Source organism: Haematobia irritans, chromosome 1 (genome assembly GCF_050003625.1).
Source record: "Haematobia irritans isolate KBUSLIRL chromosome 1, ASM5000362v1, whole genome shotgun sequence".
Taxonomy (NCBI): domain Eukaryota; kingdom Metazoa; phylum Arthropoda; class Insecta; order Diptera; family Muscidae; genus Haematobia; species Haematobia irritans.
Window position 1 is genome coordinate 53,480,224 of NC_134397.1, and position 16,191 is coordinate 53,496,414.

General features: G+C 33.0%; 1 protein-coding gene across 1 annotated transcript in view; it reads left to right on the plus strand.

Annotated features, from left to right (window-relative positions):
- The window catches only part of Nlg4 (Neuroligin 4), a 458,188-nt gene that overhangs the window by 308,969 nt on the left and 133,028 nt on the right, over window positions 1–16,191 (plus strand). The window contains exons 9-11 of the mRNA XM_075294829.1: window positions 808–1,395; window positions 1,468–1,641; window positions 1,720–2,052. Coding sequence (XP_075150944.1) covers window positions 808–1,395; window positions 1,468–1,641; window positions 1,720–2,052 — 1,095 coding nt within the window. The remainder of the gene's footprint in view (window positions 1–807; window positions 1,396–1,467; window positions 1,642–1,719; window positions 2,053–16,191) is intronic.

Below are 16,191 nucleotides of genomic sequence, written 5' to 3' on the forward strand. Positions count from 1 at the left end.
TGCAATACCATCCGACCTACATCAATAACAACTACTTGTGCCAAGTTTCAAGTCGATAGCTTGTTTCGTTCGGAAGTTAGCGTGATTTCAACAGACGGACGGACATGCTCAGATCGACTCAGAATTTCACCACGACCCAGAATATATATACTTTATGGGGTCTTAGAGCAATATTTCGATGTGTTACTATGGTGGAGGGTATAAAAATTTGAAGCAAAGATTATAAACTTTATTTTACTTTATTTTAATTAAAATGTCATTGTTTTAAAGAAATTTGCCCTTAATATTTCGATTGCGTAATCTTTAATATCACGTAAATATTTCTTTTAGTGTAGCTACAAAAAAATTGACCAACAACTTAAAAAAAAAGATTTTTTTGGTAGATTTTTTGGTATAATAATCTTCATATTTTGGTAGATTATCTTTTGCACGAGTGACAACCATGTTGCCTATACAAAATACAATCGTGTTTTCCTCATTTCTTTAGCTCTCTCCTCTCTCTATTAATAATTCCCCAGTGACTCTCAAACTGTGTTCCCCATGCCAGCGTAAGCAAGGCCAATTTTTATAGCCAATACCATATACTTTGTCATTCCGTTGGTAACACATCCAATTATTGGTTTCAGATCACATAAAGAATATATATTCTGGATCGTGGTGAAATTCTGACTCGATCTAGCGATGTGCGTCCGTCTGTCTGTTGAAATCATGCTAACTACCGAATAATAAAATATTTCCTAATTTTTATTTTCTTTCACAATTTGTCATCACCTTTAATAAACCTTTTACTCACTTCTCTATTTGCAGTGACCACCGTTGAGCCAAATATGTACACAACATGCATACCAGTGGGTGGTGGCAACTATACCGCTGGTGGTGTTTATGCTCCCACAACGATGGCCAATGCGACGACAGATACTCTAGCCTCCGGTTTTGAATCGGCTGGCTATGCGGCCTATTCGACAGCTTTAAGTGTCACCATAGCCATCGGATGTAGTCTACTCATCTTGAATGTTTTAATCTTTGCCGGAGTTTATTATCAGCGCGACAAGACACGTCTGGAGGTGAAGACCTTACAGAAACAGTATCAACAACGCAGTATGCATCAACAAGTGCCCTCGTATCCACCGGATCCCATTAAGCATGCCCACTATCACATGGGACACTCGCAGAGTGCAAATGTTATTGTCGATGTGGAAAATAATGGGGATCAGGGTACGATTCTGTTGACGGCTGGTGATGTAAAGCCACCACCACCCCATATGTGTAGTAATGCGGCCATGCAGTTGTCCCAGCAGCAGCAACAACACCAACAACAACAACAACAGCAGCAAATGTCAGTGGCTAGTGGAGGACAAGCTCCACCACCACCATCATCTGGACTCATGGGTGGTGGTGCGGGGCCAGGCAATGGGATCAATTCCAATTTATGCCCTGGCAAACAAACAATGGATATTAGTACAGCAGGTGGTCTAATGGGATCTGGAGTTATTAATAATGTTACCTATAGTGCCACAACCAAACAACAACAGCAGCAGCAGCAGCAGCAACAACATATGCAAGCTCAACAGCAGCAACAACAACAGCAGCAGCAGCAACTTGCAGGGCATCGTGACCATTTACAACTCAAAAATATGAACTCTGGCCCTGTTAGTGTTAGTTCTGGAGGCATGATGACTACTGGAAATGCTCCTGGTCTCACCCTCCAAACCGGGTCGACACAAACTTTTGGTCGCAACCCATCCTCTTCGCAAGCATCCAACCAACAATCCACAACAAATATCTCATACCAAAGTGGTATGATGACATTGCCAAAAGCTGGAACATTGCATCATCCTAGCTCAATAAATTATGGACGAAATCCCGGTGGTGGTGGTGGCTCGGGTGGTGGTGGTGGTGGTACTCTAACACTAGCCAGTAGCAGTATTAGTCAAGCTTTACTAGATGGACGCAGCAATACCATGTTGATGACCAGCACGGGTAATGGTACAGGCGATTGCATGACATTACCAAGAAATTTGTCCATGTCATCACGTCACAATCCATCTTCAGGTAAGCTAAAGTTTTCTTTGTATTTGACAATGGGGGTTTTGGTGAAAAAGCTTAATGGGGGGAGAGGGGAGATATATTGATGGGATGTAATGTGGGACAATATTTTTCCTATTTACTTTGTGAAATCCTTGAAGTGCTCAGCCATTTTTAATAATAATCGAAATCTTTATAATAATAAGAAACAGAAAATCATCCTTGATCCTTGAACTACGTGAGTACACAGAAAGAAAAAAATGAGTATGCGTATGAATTCTGCACTGATTTATTTATGATTATCATTCATTTGATTAAATAAAAAATCCTCACTCCCTATACTCACTATATGAAATCTTAAGATTACTGAAGTTGTTGGATGTCATATATCAGTTGAAATGATAAACTTTTATTTGGTTTTACTGAGATTTGTTTAAACGAATAACAAGTGTACAGGGGCTAAAGTTCGGCAGGGCCAAATCTCAAATATCCATCACCATAAAACCCATACTACAATTATAACCTGAACCACACTTTGGTATTAAACACCCAGAAAGAGACGAAAAAGACACATGGTGTCTTTGACCATATCGCTCACGGCAGGCCCCTGAGTCGATCTAGGTATGTACGTCCGTCCGCCCGTCCGTGTGTAATCAAAAACTTAAAAAGTGAACGCATTTTTCTAACGCATTTATCTAATAACCACGGAAGCCACCGTGGTTCAATGGTTAGCATACCCGCCTTGCATACACAAGGTCATGGGTTCGATTCCTGCTTCGACCGAACACCAAAAAGTTTTTCAGCGGTGGATTATCCCACCTCAGTAATGCTGGTGACATTTCTCAGGGTTTCAAAGCTTCTCTAAGTGGTTTCACTGTAATATGGAACGCCGTTCGGACTCGGCTATAAAAAGGACGTCCCTTGTTATTGAGCTCACCATGGAATCGGGCAGCACTCAGTGATAAGAGAGAAGCTCACCAATGTGGTATCACAATGGACTGAATAGTCTAAGTGAGCCCGATACATCGGGCTGCCACCTGACCTAACCTAACCATATAATAACTCAGAATGATCTTCATATAAGCGACAATTGTTTGGATGTATAAAATAAATTTTGTCAAAATTTCATTTCTATAGAAAATTTTGTCAAATTTTTATTTCTATGGAAAATTTTATCAAAATTTTATTTCTATAGAAATTTTGTCAACAATTTATTTATATAGAAAATTTTGTTAAAATTTTTTCGTCGAAGGAATGAATGATCCCTCCTAATAGCGATAAATGTTTGGGTGTATAAATATCATTTGAATGGTAAATGAGTAAAATTTTATATATTTTAACGATTTGAGCTAGTATCTATAAAAGAGGAGAACTTACTACGATCTACTGTGGTTTCTCCCTTTTTATAGATGTAGTCCCGAGCAAGCTAAAATCTTTAAAACGTTTAAAATTCGACTCATTAACAATTCAAGGGATATTTATACAACGAAAAAATTGTCACCATGTAATATTAAAATAAAAATATTCAAAGAAATTGAATTTTGTCAAAATTTTATTTCTATAGAAAATGTTGTCAAATTTTTGTTTTTCCGTCGAAATTTTATTTCTGCAGAAAATTCTGTTAGGATTTTATTTCCATAGAAAATTTTGTCAAAATTTTATATCTATAGAAAATTTTGTCAAAATTCTATTTCTAAAAAAAATTTTGTCAACATTTTATTTCCATAGAAAATTTTGCCAAAAATTTATTTCAATAGAAAATTTTGTTAACATTTTATTTCAATAGAAAATTTTGTCAAAATTTAATTTTTATTGAAAATTTTGTCAATTTTATTTCTATTAAAAAACGTTGTTAAAACTTTATTTCTATAGAAAATTTTGTCAACATTTTATTTCTATAGAAAAGTTTGTCAAAATTTTATCTCTATAGAAAATTTTGTTAAAATTTTATTTCTATAAAAACTTTTGTCAAAATGTTATTTCTATAAAAAAATTTTGTCAAAATTTTATTACCATAGAAAATTTTGTCAAAATTTTATTTCTATAGAAAATTTTGTTAAAATTTTATTTCTATAGAAAATATGGCCAAAATTTTATATCTAAAAAATTTTTGTCAAATTTTTTTATCTATAGAAAATTTTGTCAAAAATTTATTTCTATAGAAAATTTTGTCAAAATTTCATTTCTATCGAAAATTTTGTCAAAATTGTATTTCTTAAAAAAAAATTGTCAAAATTTTATTTCCACAAAAAAATTTTTGTCAAAATTTTAATTCTTTAAAAAAAATTTGGTCAAAATTTTATTTCTACAAAAAAAATTTTGTCAAAATTTTATTTCTTTAAAAAAATTATGTCAAAATTTTATTTCTGTAGAAATTGTTGTCAAAATTGTGTTTCTATCAAAAAAATGTTGTCAACATTTTACTTCTATAGAAAAGTTTGTCAAAATTTTATTTCTATAGAAAATGTTGTTAAAATTTTATTTCTATAAAAACTTTTGTCAAAATTTTATTTCTATAAAAAAATTTTGTGAAAATGTTATTTCCATAGAAAATTTTTATTGCTATAGAAAAGTTTGTCAAAATTTTATTTCTATAGAAAATTTTGTTAAAATTTTATTTCTATAAAAACTTTTGTCAAAATTTTATTTCTATAGAAAATTTTGTTAAAATTTTATTTCTATAGAAAATTTTGTAAAAAATTTATTTCTATAGAAAATTTTGTCAAAATTTCATTTCTATAGAAAATTTTGTCAAAATTGTATTTCTTTAAAAAAAATTGTCAAAATTTTATTTCTACAAAAAAAAATTTTTCAAAATTTTATTTCTATAAAAAATTTTGTCAAAATTAAATTTTTGTCAAAATTGAATTTCTATACAAAAATTTTGTCAAAATTGAATTTCTATAAAAAAATTTTGTCAAAATATTATTTCTATAAGAAAATGTTGTCAACATTTTATTTATATAGAACATTTTATTAAAATTTTATTCATATAGAAAAGTTTGTTAAAATTTTATTTCTGTAAAAATTTTTGTCAAACTTTTATTTCTATAAAAAAATTTTGTCAAAATTTTATTTCTATAGAAAATTTTGTTAAAATTATTATTTCTTGGCGCGAGTAGTTGTTATTGATGTAGGTCGAATGGTATTGCAAATGGGCCATATCGGTCCACTTTTACGTATAGCCACCATATAAACGGACCCCCAAATTTGGCTTGCGGATTCTCTAAGAGAAGCAAATTTCATCCGATCCGATTGAAATTTGGTACATGGTGTCAGCATATGATCTCTAACAACCATGCAAAAATTGGTCCACATCGGTCCATAATTATATATAGCCCCCATAACCGATCCCCCGATTTAGCTTGCGGAGCCTGTAAGGGAAGCAAATTTCATCCGATCCGGCTGAAATTTGGTACATTTTGTTAATGTATGACCTCAAACACCCATGCAAAAATTGGTGGAAATCGGTCCATAATTATATATATAATCCCCATATAAACTAGAGCGCCTCCGGAGCGCCTTGGAAGAGCAAAATTCATCCGATTCGGTTGAAATTTGGTACGTGATGTTAGTATATGGTATCCAACAACCGTGCAGTAATTGGTTCATATCAGTCCATAATTATATATAGCCGCCATATAAACCGATCCCCAGATTTGACCTCCGGTGCCTTTTGGAGAAGCAAAATTCATCCGATCTGCTTGAAATTTGGTACGTGGTGGTAGTATATGATATTTAACAGCCATGCCAAAAGTGGTCCATATCAGTCCATAATCATATATAGCCCCCATATAAATCGATCCCGAGATTTGGTTTTGGAGCCTCTTGGAGGAGCAAATTTCATCCGAGTCAGTTGAAATTTGGTACATTGTGCTAGTATATAGCCGTTAACAACCATGCCTAACTAGGTCCATATCGGTCTATACTTATATATATCCCTCAGATAAATCGATCCCCAATCACACAAAAATTGGTCCATATAAACTTCATAATTGTATATAGCCCCCATATAAGCGACCCCCTTATATGAGGGCTATATACCACGTATGGACTAACTCACAATTTAGAAAACGATGTTAAGAAGTTTTAATGTGCCACAACCCAAATAATTCAATTGTGGATGACAGTCATTCGTAGAAGTTTCTACGCAATCCATGGTGGAGGGTACATAAGATTCAGCCTGGCCGAACTTACGGCCGTATATACTTGTTTCTATATTAAATTTTGTCAATATTTTATTTCTATAGAAAATTTTGTAAAAATTTTATATCTATAGAAAATTTTGTCAATGTTTTATTTCTATAGTAAAAATTTTATTTCTATAAAAAAATTTGTCAAAATTTTATTTCTATAAACAATTTTGTCAAAATTTTGTTTTCATAGAAAATTTTGTCAAAATTTTATTTCTATAGAACATTTTATTTCATTATTGTTGTTTTTTGATTTCAGCTTAAAACCATAACTATGCATTAACTAAACTACAAGTGTAGTTTAACCAACAGAGTAAAAGAATGTTTGTCAAATTTATTTGGGCAAAGCGCTATAGAAACGTGCGTTCATCCAACCATCTTGCAGTCTATAGGGCTTTGCCCAAATAAATTTGACACACATTATTTTCCTCTGTTGGTTAAGCTACACTTGTAGTTTAGTCAATGCATGGTTTTAAGCTGAAATCAAGAATAACAAAAATGATTGAAGAATAAACGAACAATAACAAAACGAAAATTTGTATTTCTATAGAAAATTTTGTCAAAACTTCATTTCTATAGAAAATTTTGTCAAATTTTTTTTCTATAGAAATTTTTGTCAAAATTTTATTTCTATAGAAAATCTTGTCAAAATTTTATTTCTATATAAAATTTTGTCAAAATTTTATTTCTATAGAAAATTTTGTCAAAATTTTATTTCTATAGGAAATTTTTTCAAAATTTTACATCTATAGAAAATGTTGTCAAAATTTCATCCGATAAAAGCCCTCATCAGAATTAATTATGGGTATAAAAAGTCATCGATTTTTTTTATCTTATGCAAATCGTCTTCAAAATGCTCGAGCAATAAAAATGGGAGTTCGGTCAATATGTATAAAATTTAATATGAACTCTATTCTATATGTGTGGGATATATTTTCCAAATCAGTGATATAAGCAGATGGGAGCAACACTTCGGACCGAATACTTACGAAATAATTTCAAAATAGTTTAAAAATTTCTTAGTGCCCCCAAAATAAATGCCATGGAATAAAGAGGAGGATTTTTCTGTTTTGAGCATGTAGAAGAAAAGAATTCCATATAAACACTAAGTCGAAACCTGATTTATTATACAGAAGAGATTTCGAAAATTCCCTACAAAAATCCCCAAAATGTCTGGAAGTTCCCCACCAAATCCCCAAGTCCCCAACTCAAGTGGAATCTGGCATTTTCTTTTCATTAACTTAATAATACCGATTCCTTCATCTTTATGTCCAATAAGCTTGTATGAAAATTGTAATCAAGGCCGTAGCCAGGATTTTAATTCGGGGGGGGTTCAACTTTAAAAAAAAATATTCATATAATCTCATGTGTAGAAAATTTTATTTATGCATAGGTATGTATACAATATTTTTATACCCACCACCATAGAATGGTACTGAAATTTTGCACAAACTCGTCTTTTGTCTGCAGGCAGGTCAAGTTAGAAGATGGGCTATATCGGTCCAGGTTTTGATATAGTCCCCATATAAACCGACCTCTCGATTTGGGGTCTTGGGCTTATAGAAATCGTAATTTTTATCCAATTTGCCTGAAATTTGAAACCTGGAGGTGTTTTATGACCATAAAGAGGTGTGCCAAAAATGTTTTGGTATAGCCCCCATATAGACCAATCTCCCGATTTTACTTCTTGGGCTTATAGAAACCGCAGTTTTTATTCAATTTACCTGAAATTGGAAATTTAGAGGTATTGTAGGACCACAAATACGTGTGCCAAAAATTGTGAGTATCGATCCATATTTTGGTATAGCCCCCATATAGACCGATCTTCCGATTTTACTTCTTGGGATTATAGAAACCGCAGTTTTTATTCAATTTACCTGAAATTGGAAATCTAGAGGTATTGTAGGACCACAAATACGTGTGCCACAAATTGTGAGTATCGGTCCATGTTTTGGTATGGTCTCCAATAAAACGACCTCCCGATTTGGGGTCTTGGGCTTATAGAAACCATAGTTTTTATCCAATTTGTCTGAAATTGGAAATCTAGAAGTATTTTAGGACCATAAAGAGGTGTGCCGAAAATGGTGAGTATCGGTCCATATTTTGGTATAGCCCCCATATAGACCGATTTCAAGATTTTACTTCTTGGGCTTCTAGAATCCGAAGTTTTTATCTTATTTGCCTGAAATTGGAAATCTAGAGGTATTTTCGGGTCAATAAGAGGTGTGCCGAAAACGGTGAGTATCGGTCCATATTTTAGTATAGCCCCCATAAGAACGATCTCCCGATTTAACTCCTTGGGTTTCTAGAAACCGTAGTTTTTATCTGATTTGCCTGAAATTGTAAATGTTCTGGTATTTTAAGCTCACAAAAACGTGTATCGGATTAAGTTTTTATCGGTCCATTTGGTAATGCCTCCATATAGACCGACTTCACTTCTTGAGGGTGTAGAAGGCGCACTGATCATGAAAATTGCTTGAAACTCAATGTAAAATTTCCAAATTTTACTTCTACAGATTTAAGATTTCAAATCAAGACTTTATTTTATAATTTTCTTGTACACTTACAAGAGATGTTAATGATTCCTTTAAAACTCAAACAAAAATGGTTCTTATAAATCCAGAATCTGATATAGTCCTCATAGGTGAAATCTTTAAATTTATCTTCGGGAATATCCTCAAGTCCTCAAGCCCTCCTGAAATTTCAAAGGAAACCGTAATATTTGGTTCATGGTGGTGGTGGTTCACCTCATAGGTGAAATCTTTAAATTTATCTTCGGGAATATCCTCAAGTCCTCAAGCTCTCCTGAAATTTCAAAGGAAACCGTAATATTTGGTTCATGGTGGTGGGTATTTATGATTCGGCCCGGCCGAACTTAGTGCTGTATATACTTGTTATAATATTAAATTGAGCCGACGGGCTTTTTGGGCAGCAAATAAATTAATGGCTTCTTCAGTCGGCACATTTATTCGGCGATGAACCGACATTAATGCTAATCCTTTGAGTCTACTCTCGCTAGTCGAATTTCTAAGATACGTCTTTAATCTCTTCATTGTTGAAAATGAACGTTCGGATGAGCACGTAGTAACTGCAGGGATGGAAAATGCAGTACTATAGTACTTTTTTCAAACCTTTTTCACCCCGGTCAGTACCGTAGAACCCCCGCGAATGATTTTGTACCTTTTGTGTAGACATTTTTGAGTCGATATCAGATTTATGGTACAATAGCTTTGACAAAATATTTTAATATTTTGAGAATGTCTTTATCAACCTTATTTGCTAATAGTCTTTTACAAATATGGCAAAACAGACATGTTCATGTGGGAAGAAAATCTCGATTTTGTAAAAGACATAGTCAAAAACAGGATTTTATTGAACTTCAAGAAAGTTTTAGTCGAAAAAAGAATGCGATTCTATATTATCGATTTTTTATTTTATTTATTTTTATTTTTTTATTTTGTAAATTTTATTTCAATTGAAAATTTTGTAAAAATTTTATTTCTATAGGAAATTTTTGCAAAATTTTATTTCTATAGAAAATTTTGTCAAAATTTTATTTTCTTTAAAATTCAGTCTCTTGGCAATAATCTTCCAGTGAAATTTTTGTTGAAATTTAGTAAAAAGTACCTTTCCGCTCAAAAAATACCTTTTTTTACTTTCTTAAAAATTGTATTTTCCATCCCTGAGTAACTGGCAAAGTGACCAAAATTTTTAAAAGAATATGCACGTTTGGAAAAATCTCTTTATTGCTACCATCGCTGATTTAGGCAGGTTCTTTTCGCAGGTTTTGCGCCATTTCATTTACACATGTGTGTTTGGCTGTTTCGTTGTTGTTGCTATGGCCAAACAAAGCGAGTCATGTTCACAAAAAGAACAACAAACACACATAAAAAGCAGAAATACATTTTCCAAAAATGAAATTTGTGGTGCGAGAACAAAAATCGTTTGACGGGCTTTTCAACTAGTATTCTATGATTTGTGCAAGTTTTATAGGCAAGCGTTTTTCAAAATAAAACCTCCAGCTTTTCTTCAACATCTTCGATAAGATTTTTCTATGCAGCTAAAAATATATATTTATTTATATAAAAATATTCATTCATTTCGGGGTGGGGGGGGTTTGATCCCCCTCATCCCCCCCCCTGAATACGGCCTTGATTGTAATAATATGTAGAATAATTAATTTGCACAAAAACCAGCCAGCATTGATATCAGGCTAACATGCAAATTGTTACAGTTTTTCTATATTAAAAAAATTTGCCTTTAATATGTAAATATAAAATATATAAAATGATTGCATGTATAGATTGCATTATCTCTCATATTAGGACAATAGTTTTTTGAGTGTAGTGTAAAAAACTGCATAAATCATAAAAATTCAAACTTCTCTCTTCAAGATATATCACACAAAACTAGATGCAAACCCATGACCCACTTTGATAAGCCTGCAACAAAAGATCTCACACTTTTGGTTTATTTAAAAAGTCGTTTAATAAAAATTTAAATCATTTCATTCTATTATGTTAAACTTTTTCACCAAACTAGATTTATGAAAACATTTTTGTATGCCAAAACTACAAGATAATTTGACCAACTTGATAAAATAGCTTTTGATAATTTTTATGAATTTTAATTTTCAAATTGCTGTAAAAAAGAAACAAACTTCAATTACAAAAATTCTTCAAAACTTTTGCTCCCACGTGTATGATGCAAAAGAACTCTTATATAACTAAAATTTTCCCAAAAAAAAAAATAATACCTAAAATTGAATAAGTTTTCTTTATTTTTTAATGGGAAAGAAATCTAAAGGAGATGAGTTTTATGTGTCAAGCATGTCTTGCTTCAAAATTCTATAGTTTTGTTTTTGGCCTTGAGGTATGAGAACACGTCTACATAAATATGTGTGAGACCAACACATTTATGTGCGTGTGTCTGTATGGAAATCCATATAGACTGTAGAATATCCCAGCAAAAACTCTCATTACCCGGTAATCTTGTAGGTAAGCCTATTTAAAAATTAATAACCACTTATTAATTGGCATCGCTTCGGATTACATTTACATACGCATGTCCTAGAAGGAAAGTACTTCTCCCCAGGCATACTTTCGGCCATAAAATAAGTAGTGCATTTAAAGCATATAATCACCTAATATGTAATGACTTATTCGTAGATACACCAAAGTTTGCAAAATAGCCACTTATTGTCTCAGCCAACCAAATCTCGAAAATATTGATTTCTATCGCCGATTACAATGGATCAAAATATGGCGAGTGATGCTGTAATAGGAGAACTACTTGAATAGAAACGAATATTGTATAAATAAACAAAAAATCTAATAAATAATCTAAATAAGATTACACGCAAATTAAATTCACACTTAAAATATAAATAAATATAGGTTGTTTAAGCGAGTGGGATTCGTGAATTACGTTATAATATATCCAATAGCCAATTCACATAAGGTTCGAAATCTACTAAAAGTGTATTTTAAGTCTCGTTTTTATAAGGCAAATGGCATTTGAAATTTAGTTTAAGCGCATTTTGGAAGTGTAATGAGAATGAGGTATAAAAAAGCATTTATTTAAAACATAATATGATAATGTCATTAAACACAATTATTATGAAATATTTGTGATAAAAATTTCTTAACGGAAAAATTTTCAGAATTACCGTTACATTACATATTCTTTTTGATTTTTTATGTAAGTGCTCGATTATGTTAATAATTATACCTAATGGTACCAACATTTATTCTATTTTATTAATTCGTTAACTACAACTGCCTAAAAATTTGAGAGTAACAATTCGAAAATTACCGAGAAGTATTTATTTTTGTCATTACAAGTTAGTCATTATAACTCGCCGCAATGTAATGCAACGTGTAATGACAGCTTTACTCCTGGTAATGTCAATTGTAATGAGATGTGGTTACCTAGTTTTTGCTGGGATGTATATGTGTGATGTGTCTTAAGTTTTAAGAGAAACTTAAATGGCATTTTAATGTTGGCACTAATAAAACAAGTATACAAATACATATACAAGTAATTAAGCATACATGCACACATACACTGAAAAAAAAAGCATACTCGGTTCCAAAGATTTTGTCTTTACTTTAAAAAATTTGGTATTGATTCCGAGCCAAAGAAGCGGAGAATACAAGTAAGGATACTTTTAAGACACAATTCTCTTTTAAACTTGGGGTTTGTGTGCTTGCTTCTAGGAAGCAAATTTAAATTTTTTGCTTTTTCAGCTTTTTTTCTTCATATGCTATCAAAGTCCTTTAAAAACGAGTTAACGGCAACTTTATTTTCCAAATTAGGACTCGACTTCCAGTAGAAATTATGCTATGTTTGAAGTAAAAAACTTCTTTAAAATAAAGTTTTGAAAAACATGTCCTATATTTGAACGATTTTTTGCTTTGTAGTCAAGATGCAAAAAGACAACAAATTTAAAGACAATTTCATTAAATTTAAAGAATTTTTCTGAATTATTAAAGTCAAGTTGACCTTAGCCTATAAATTTTTTCTTTCATGTTAAGATACCCATTTTTAAGTCAAATCACTTAATTATAAGGACAATACGACTTCATTGAAAAGTTTATCGACTTTTGGACAAGGAAAATAACTTTATTTTAGAGAAATGCGTCTTCTATGCTAAGCAAAATTTGTATTCGTATTTTAAAGACATGAAATCTTTGACCTCATGACAATATTTTTTTTTTCAGTGTAATCACATATAGAAACTCAAAACATGGCTACGCAACTTGTTAGTTCCACAAACGAAACTTAATTAATTAAAAACTTTTAGCAGCCACATCATCGTTATTTCCCTTTTTTTGTTTTTCATTTCTTGTTTTGAATTTGTAGTGCCAACTTGTTTTCTTTTTTTTAGATTTTGTTAAAAACCAAATACTATAGATAAGAGAATAAACATTTTTTTTTTAATAATTTAATTTGAAGAATGTAAAAGGGGCTAAGAATTTGAATGAAGTTAACGAGATAAGCCATTACACATACATGTATACCTACATAGAACAAAATTTCACGAAAATTTTTCCAATTAGTCTTAATAGAGTTTTAAACAAGTATATACGGTAGTAAGTTCGGACGGGCCGAATCTTAAATATCCACCACCATGAATCAAATATAATAGTTTCCTTTGAAAATTTCAGGGGGGTTTGATGACAGATATTTTCACAAGCAGATCAGTTCAACCAGTACGCTTCCCACAGATAAATGTAAAGATTTTACCTATGAAGACTAGATCAGATTCTGAGTTTATTAGAACAACTTTTTTTTAGTTTTAGAGGAATCATAAACATTTCTTGTAAGTGTGCAAGAAAATGATGAAATAACGCCTTGATTTGAAATCTAAAATCTGTGAATTTTCATCCCACTTATTTAAATGACTACGAGAAGTAAAATCTGAAAATTTGGCATTCAGTTTCAAGCAATTTTCATGTTCAGTGCGCCTTCTATACCCTCAATAAGTGAAATCGGTCTATATGGAGGCCTTACCAAATGGACCGATAAAACTAAATCATATACACTTTGTTATGGGTCTAAAATTCCAGTATATTTTCAATTTGTGGCAAATCGGATAAAAACTACAATTTCTAGAAACCCTAGGAATTAAATCGGGAGTTCGGTGTAATGGGGGCTATACCAAAAGGATACATGTTTTGGTATAGCCCCCAGCACATTTAATTGTAGTTCTAGAATCTAGACCCCAAATCGGAGGGCCGGTTTATAAGGGGGATTTAGCAAAAACTGTACCGATACTCAATATATTCGGCACACCCCTTTATGGTCCTAGAATACCTTTAGATTTCCAATTTCAGGCAAATTGGGTAAAAACTACGGATTCTAGAAGCCCAAGTAGTAAAATCGGGATATCGGTCTATATGGGGGCTATATCAAAACATGGACCGATTATCACCATTTTCGGCACATCTCTTTATTTTCCTAGAATACCTCTAGATTTCCAATTTCAGGCAAATTGGGTAAAAACTACGGATTCTAGAAGCCCAAGAAGTAAAAGCGGGAGTTCGGTCTATATGGGGGCTATATGAAAACATGGACCGATACACCCCATCCTATGGTCCTAGAATACCTATTGATTTCCAATTTCAGGAAAATCGAATAGAAACTACACTTTCTAGACGCCCAAGAAGCAAAAACGGTAAATCGGTCCATATGGGCGCTATACCAGAACATGGACCGAAAGGCACCATTTTCGGCACACCTCTTTATGGTCCTAGAATACCTCTAGATTTCCAATTTCTGGTAAATTGGATAAAATCTACAGTTTTTATAAGTTCAAGACTCCAAATCGGGAGGTCGGTTTATATGGGGACTATACCAAAACTTAGACCGATATAGCCCATCTTCGAACTTGACCTGCATGCAAACAAAAGACAAATCTGTGCCAAATTTCAGGACGATAGTGCCATTGTTGAAGGCTGTAGCGTGATTACAACAGACATATAGACGGACATGCTTATATCGTCTTAGAATTTCTCCCTGATCAAAAATATATATACTTTATCGAAATCGATATTTCGATGTGTTACAAACGGAAATAACAAACTTATTATACCCCCGTCACCATTCTATTGTGACGGAGGTATAATAATCAAAAAACAAAAAATATTGAATTTTTATACCCTGCGCCACACTGTGGAACAGGGTATTATAAGTTAGTGCATATGTTTGCAACACCCAGAAGGAGACGAGATAGACACATGGTGTCTTTGGCAAAAATGCTCAGGGTGGGCTCATGAGTCGATATAGCCATGCCCGTCTGTCCGTGAACACATTTTTGTAATCAAAGTCTAGGTCGCAGTTTTAGTCCAATCGACTTCAAATTTGGCACAAGTATGTGTTTTGGATCAGAATAGATCCCTATTGATTTTGGAAGAAATCGGTTCAGATTTAGATATAGCTCCCATATATATCTTTCGCCTGATATGGACTAATACGGTCCCAGAAGCCAGAGTATTACCCCAATTTGATTGAAATTTTGCACAGGGAGTAGAACTAGCATCGTAGCTATGCGTGCCAAATTTGATTGAATTCGGTTCAGATTTAGATATAGCTCCAATATATAGCTTTCGGCCGATTTACACATATATGACCACAGAGGCCAATTTCTTGCTCAGATTTAGTTGAAATTTTGCACAGGGATTAGAATTAGCATTGTAGCTATGCGTGCCAAATTTGGTTGAAATCGGTTCAGATTTAGATATATCTCCCATATATAGCTTTCGCCCGATTTACACTCATATGACCACGATATGACCGATATGAATACATTTTAGCATGATTATTGGAGACTATATACTAACACCATGTACCAATTTTCAGCCGGATCGGATGAAATTTGCTTCTCTTAGAGGCTCCGCAAGCCAAATCTAGGGATCGGTTTATATGGCGGCTACATACTCGTACAATTATGGACCGATATGGAACAATATTTGCATGGTTGTTAGAGACCATAGATTAACACCACGTACCAAATTTCAACCGAATCGGATGAAATTTTCTCCTCCAAGAGGCTCCGGTGGTCAAATCTGGGGATCGGTTTATATGGGGGCTATATATAATTATGGACCTATACAGGCCGATTTAAGCATGAGTGTTAGAGACCATAGACTAACACCACCTACCAAATTTCAACCGTATCGGATGAAGTTTGCCTCTCCAAGAGGCTTGGGAGGTCAAATCTGGGGATCGGTGTATATGGGGGCTATATATAATTTTGAACCGATATAGACCAATTTTTTAATGGTTGTTAGGGACTATATAGTTACACCACGTACTAAATTTCAACCGAATCGAATGAAATTTGCTCCTCAAAAAGGCTCCGAAGGTCAAATCTGGGAATCGGTTCATATGCGGGCTATATACAATTATGGACCTATACAGGCCGATTTAAGCATGAGTGTTAGAGACCATAGACTAACACCACCTACCA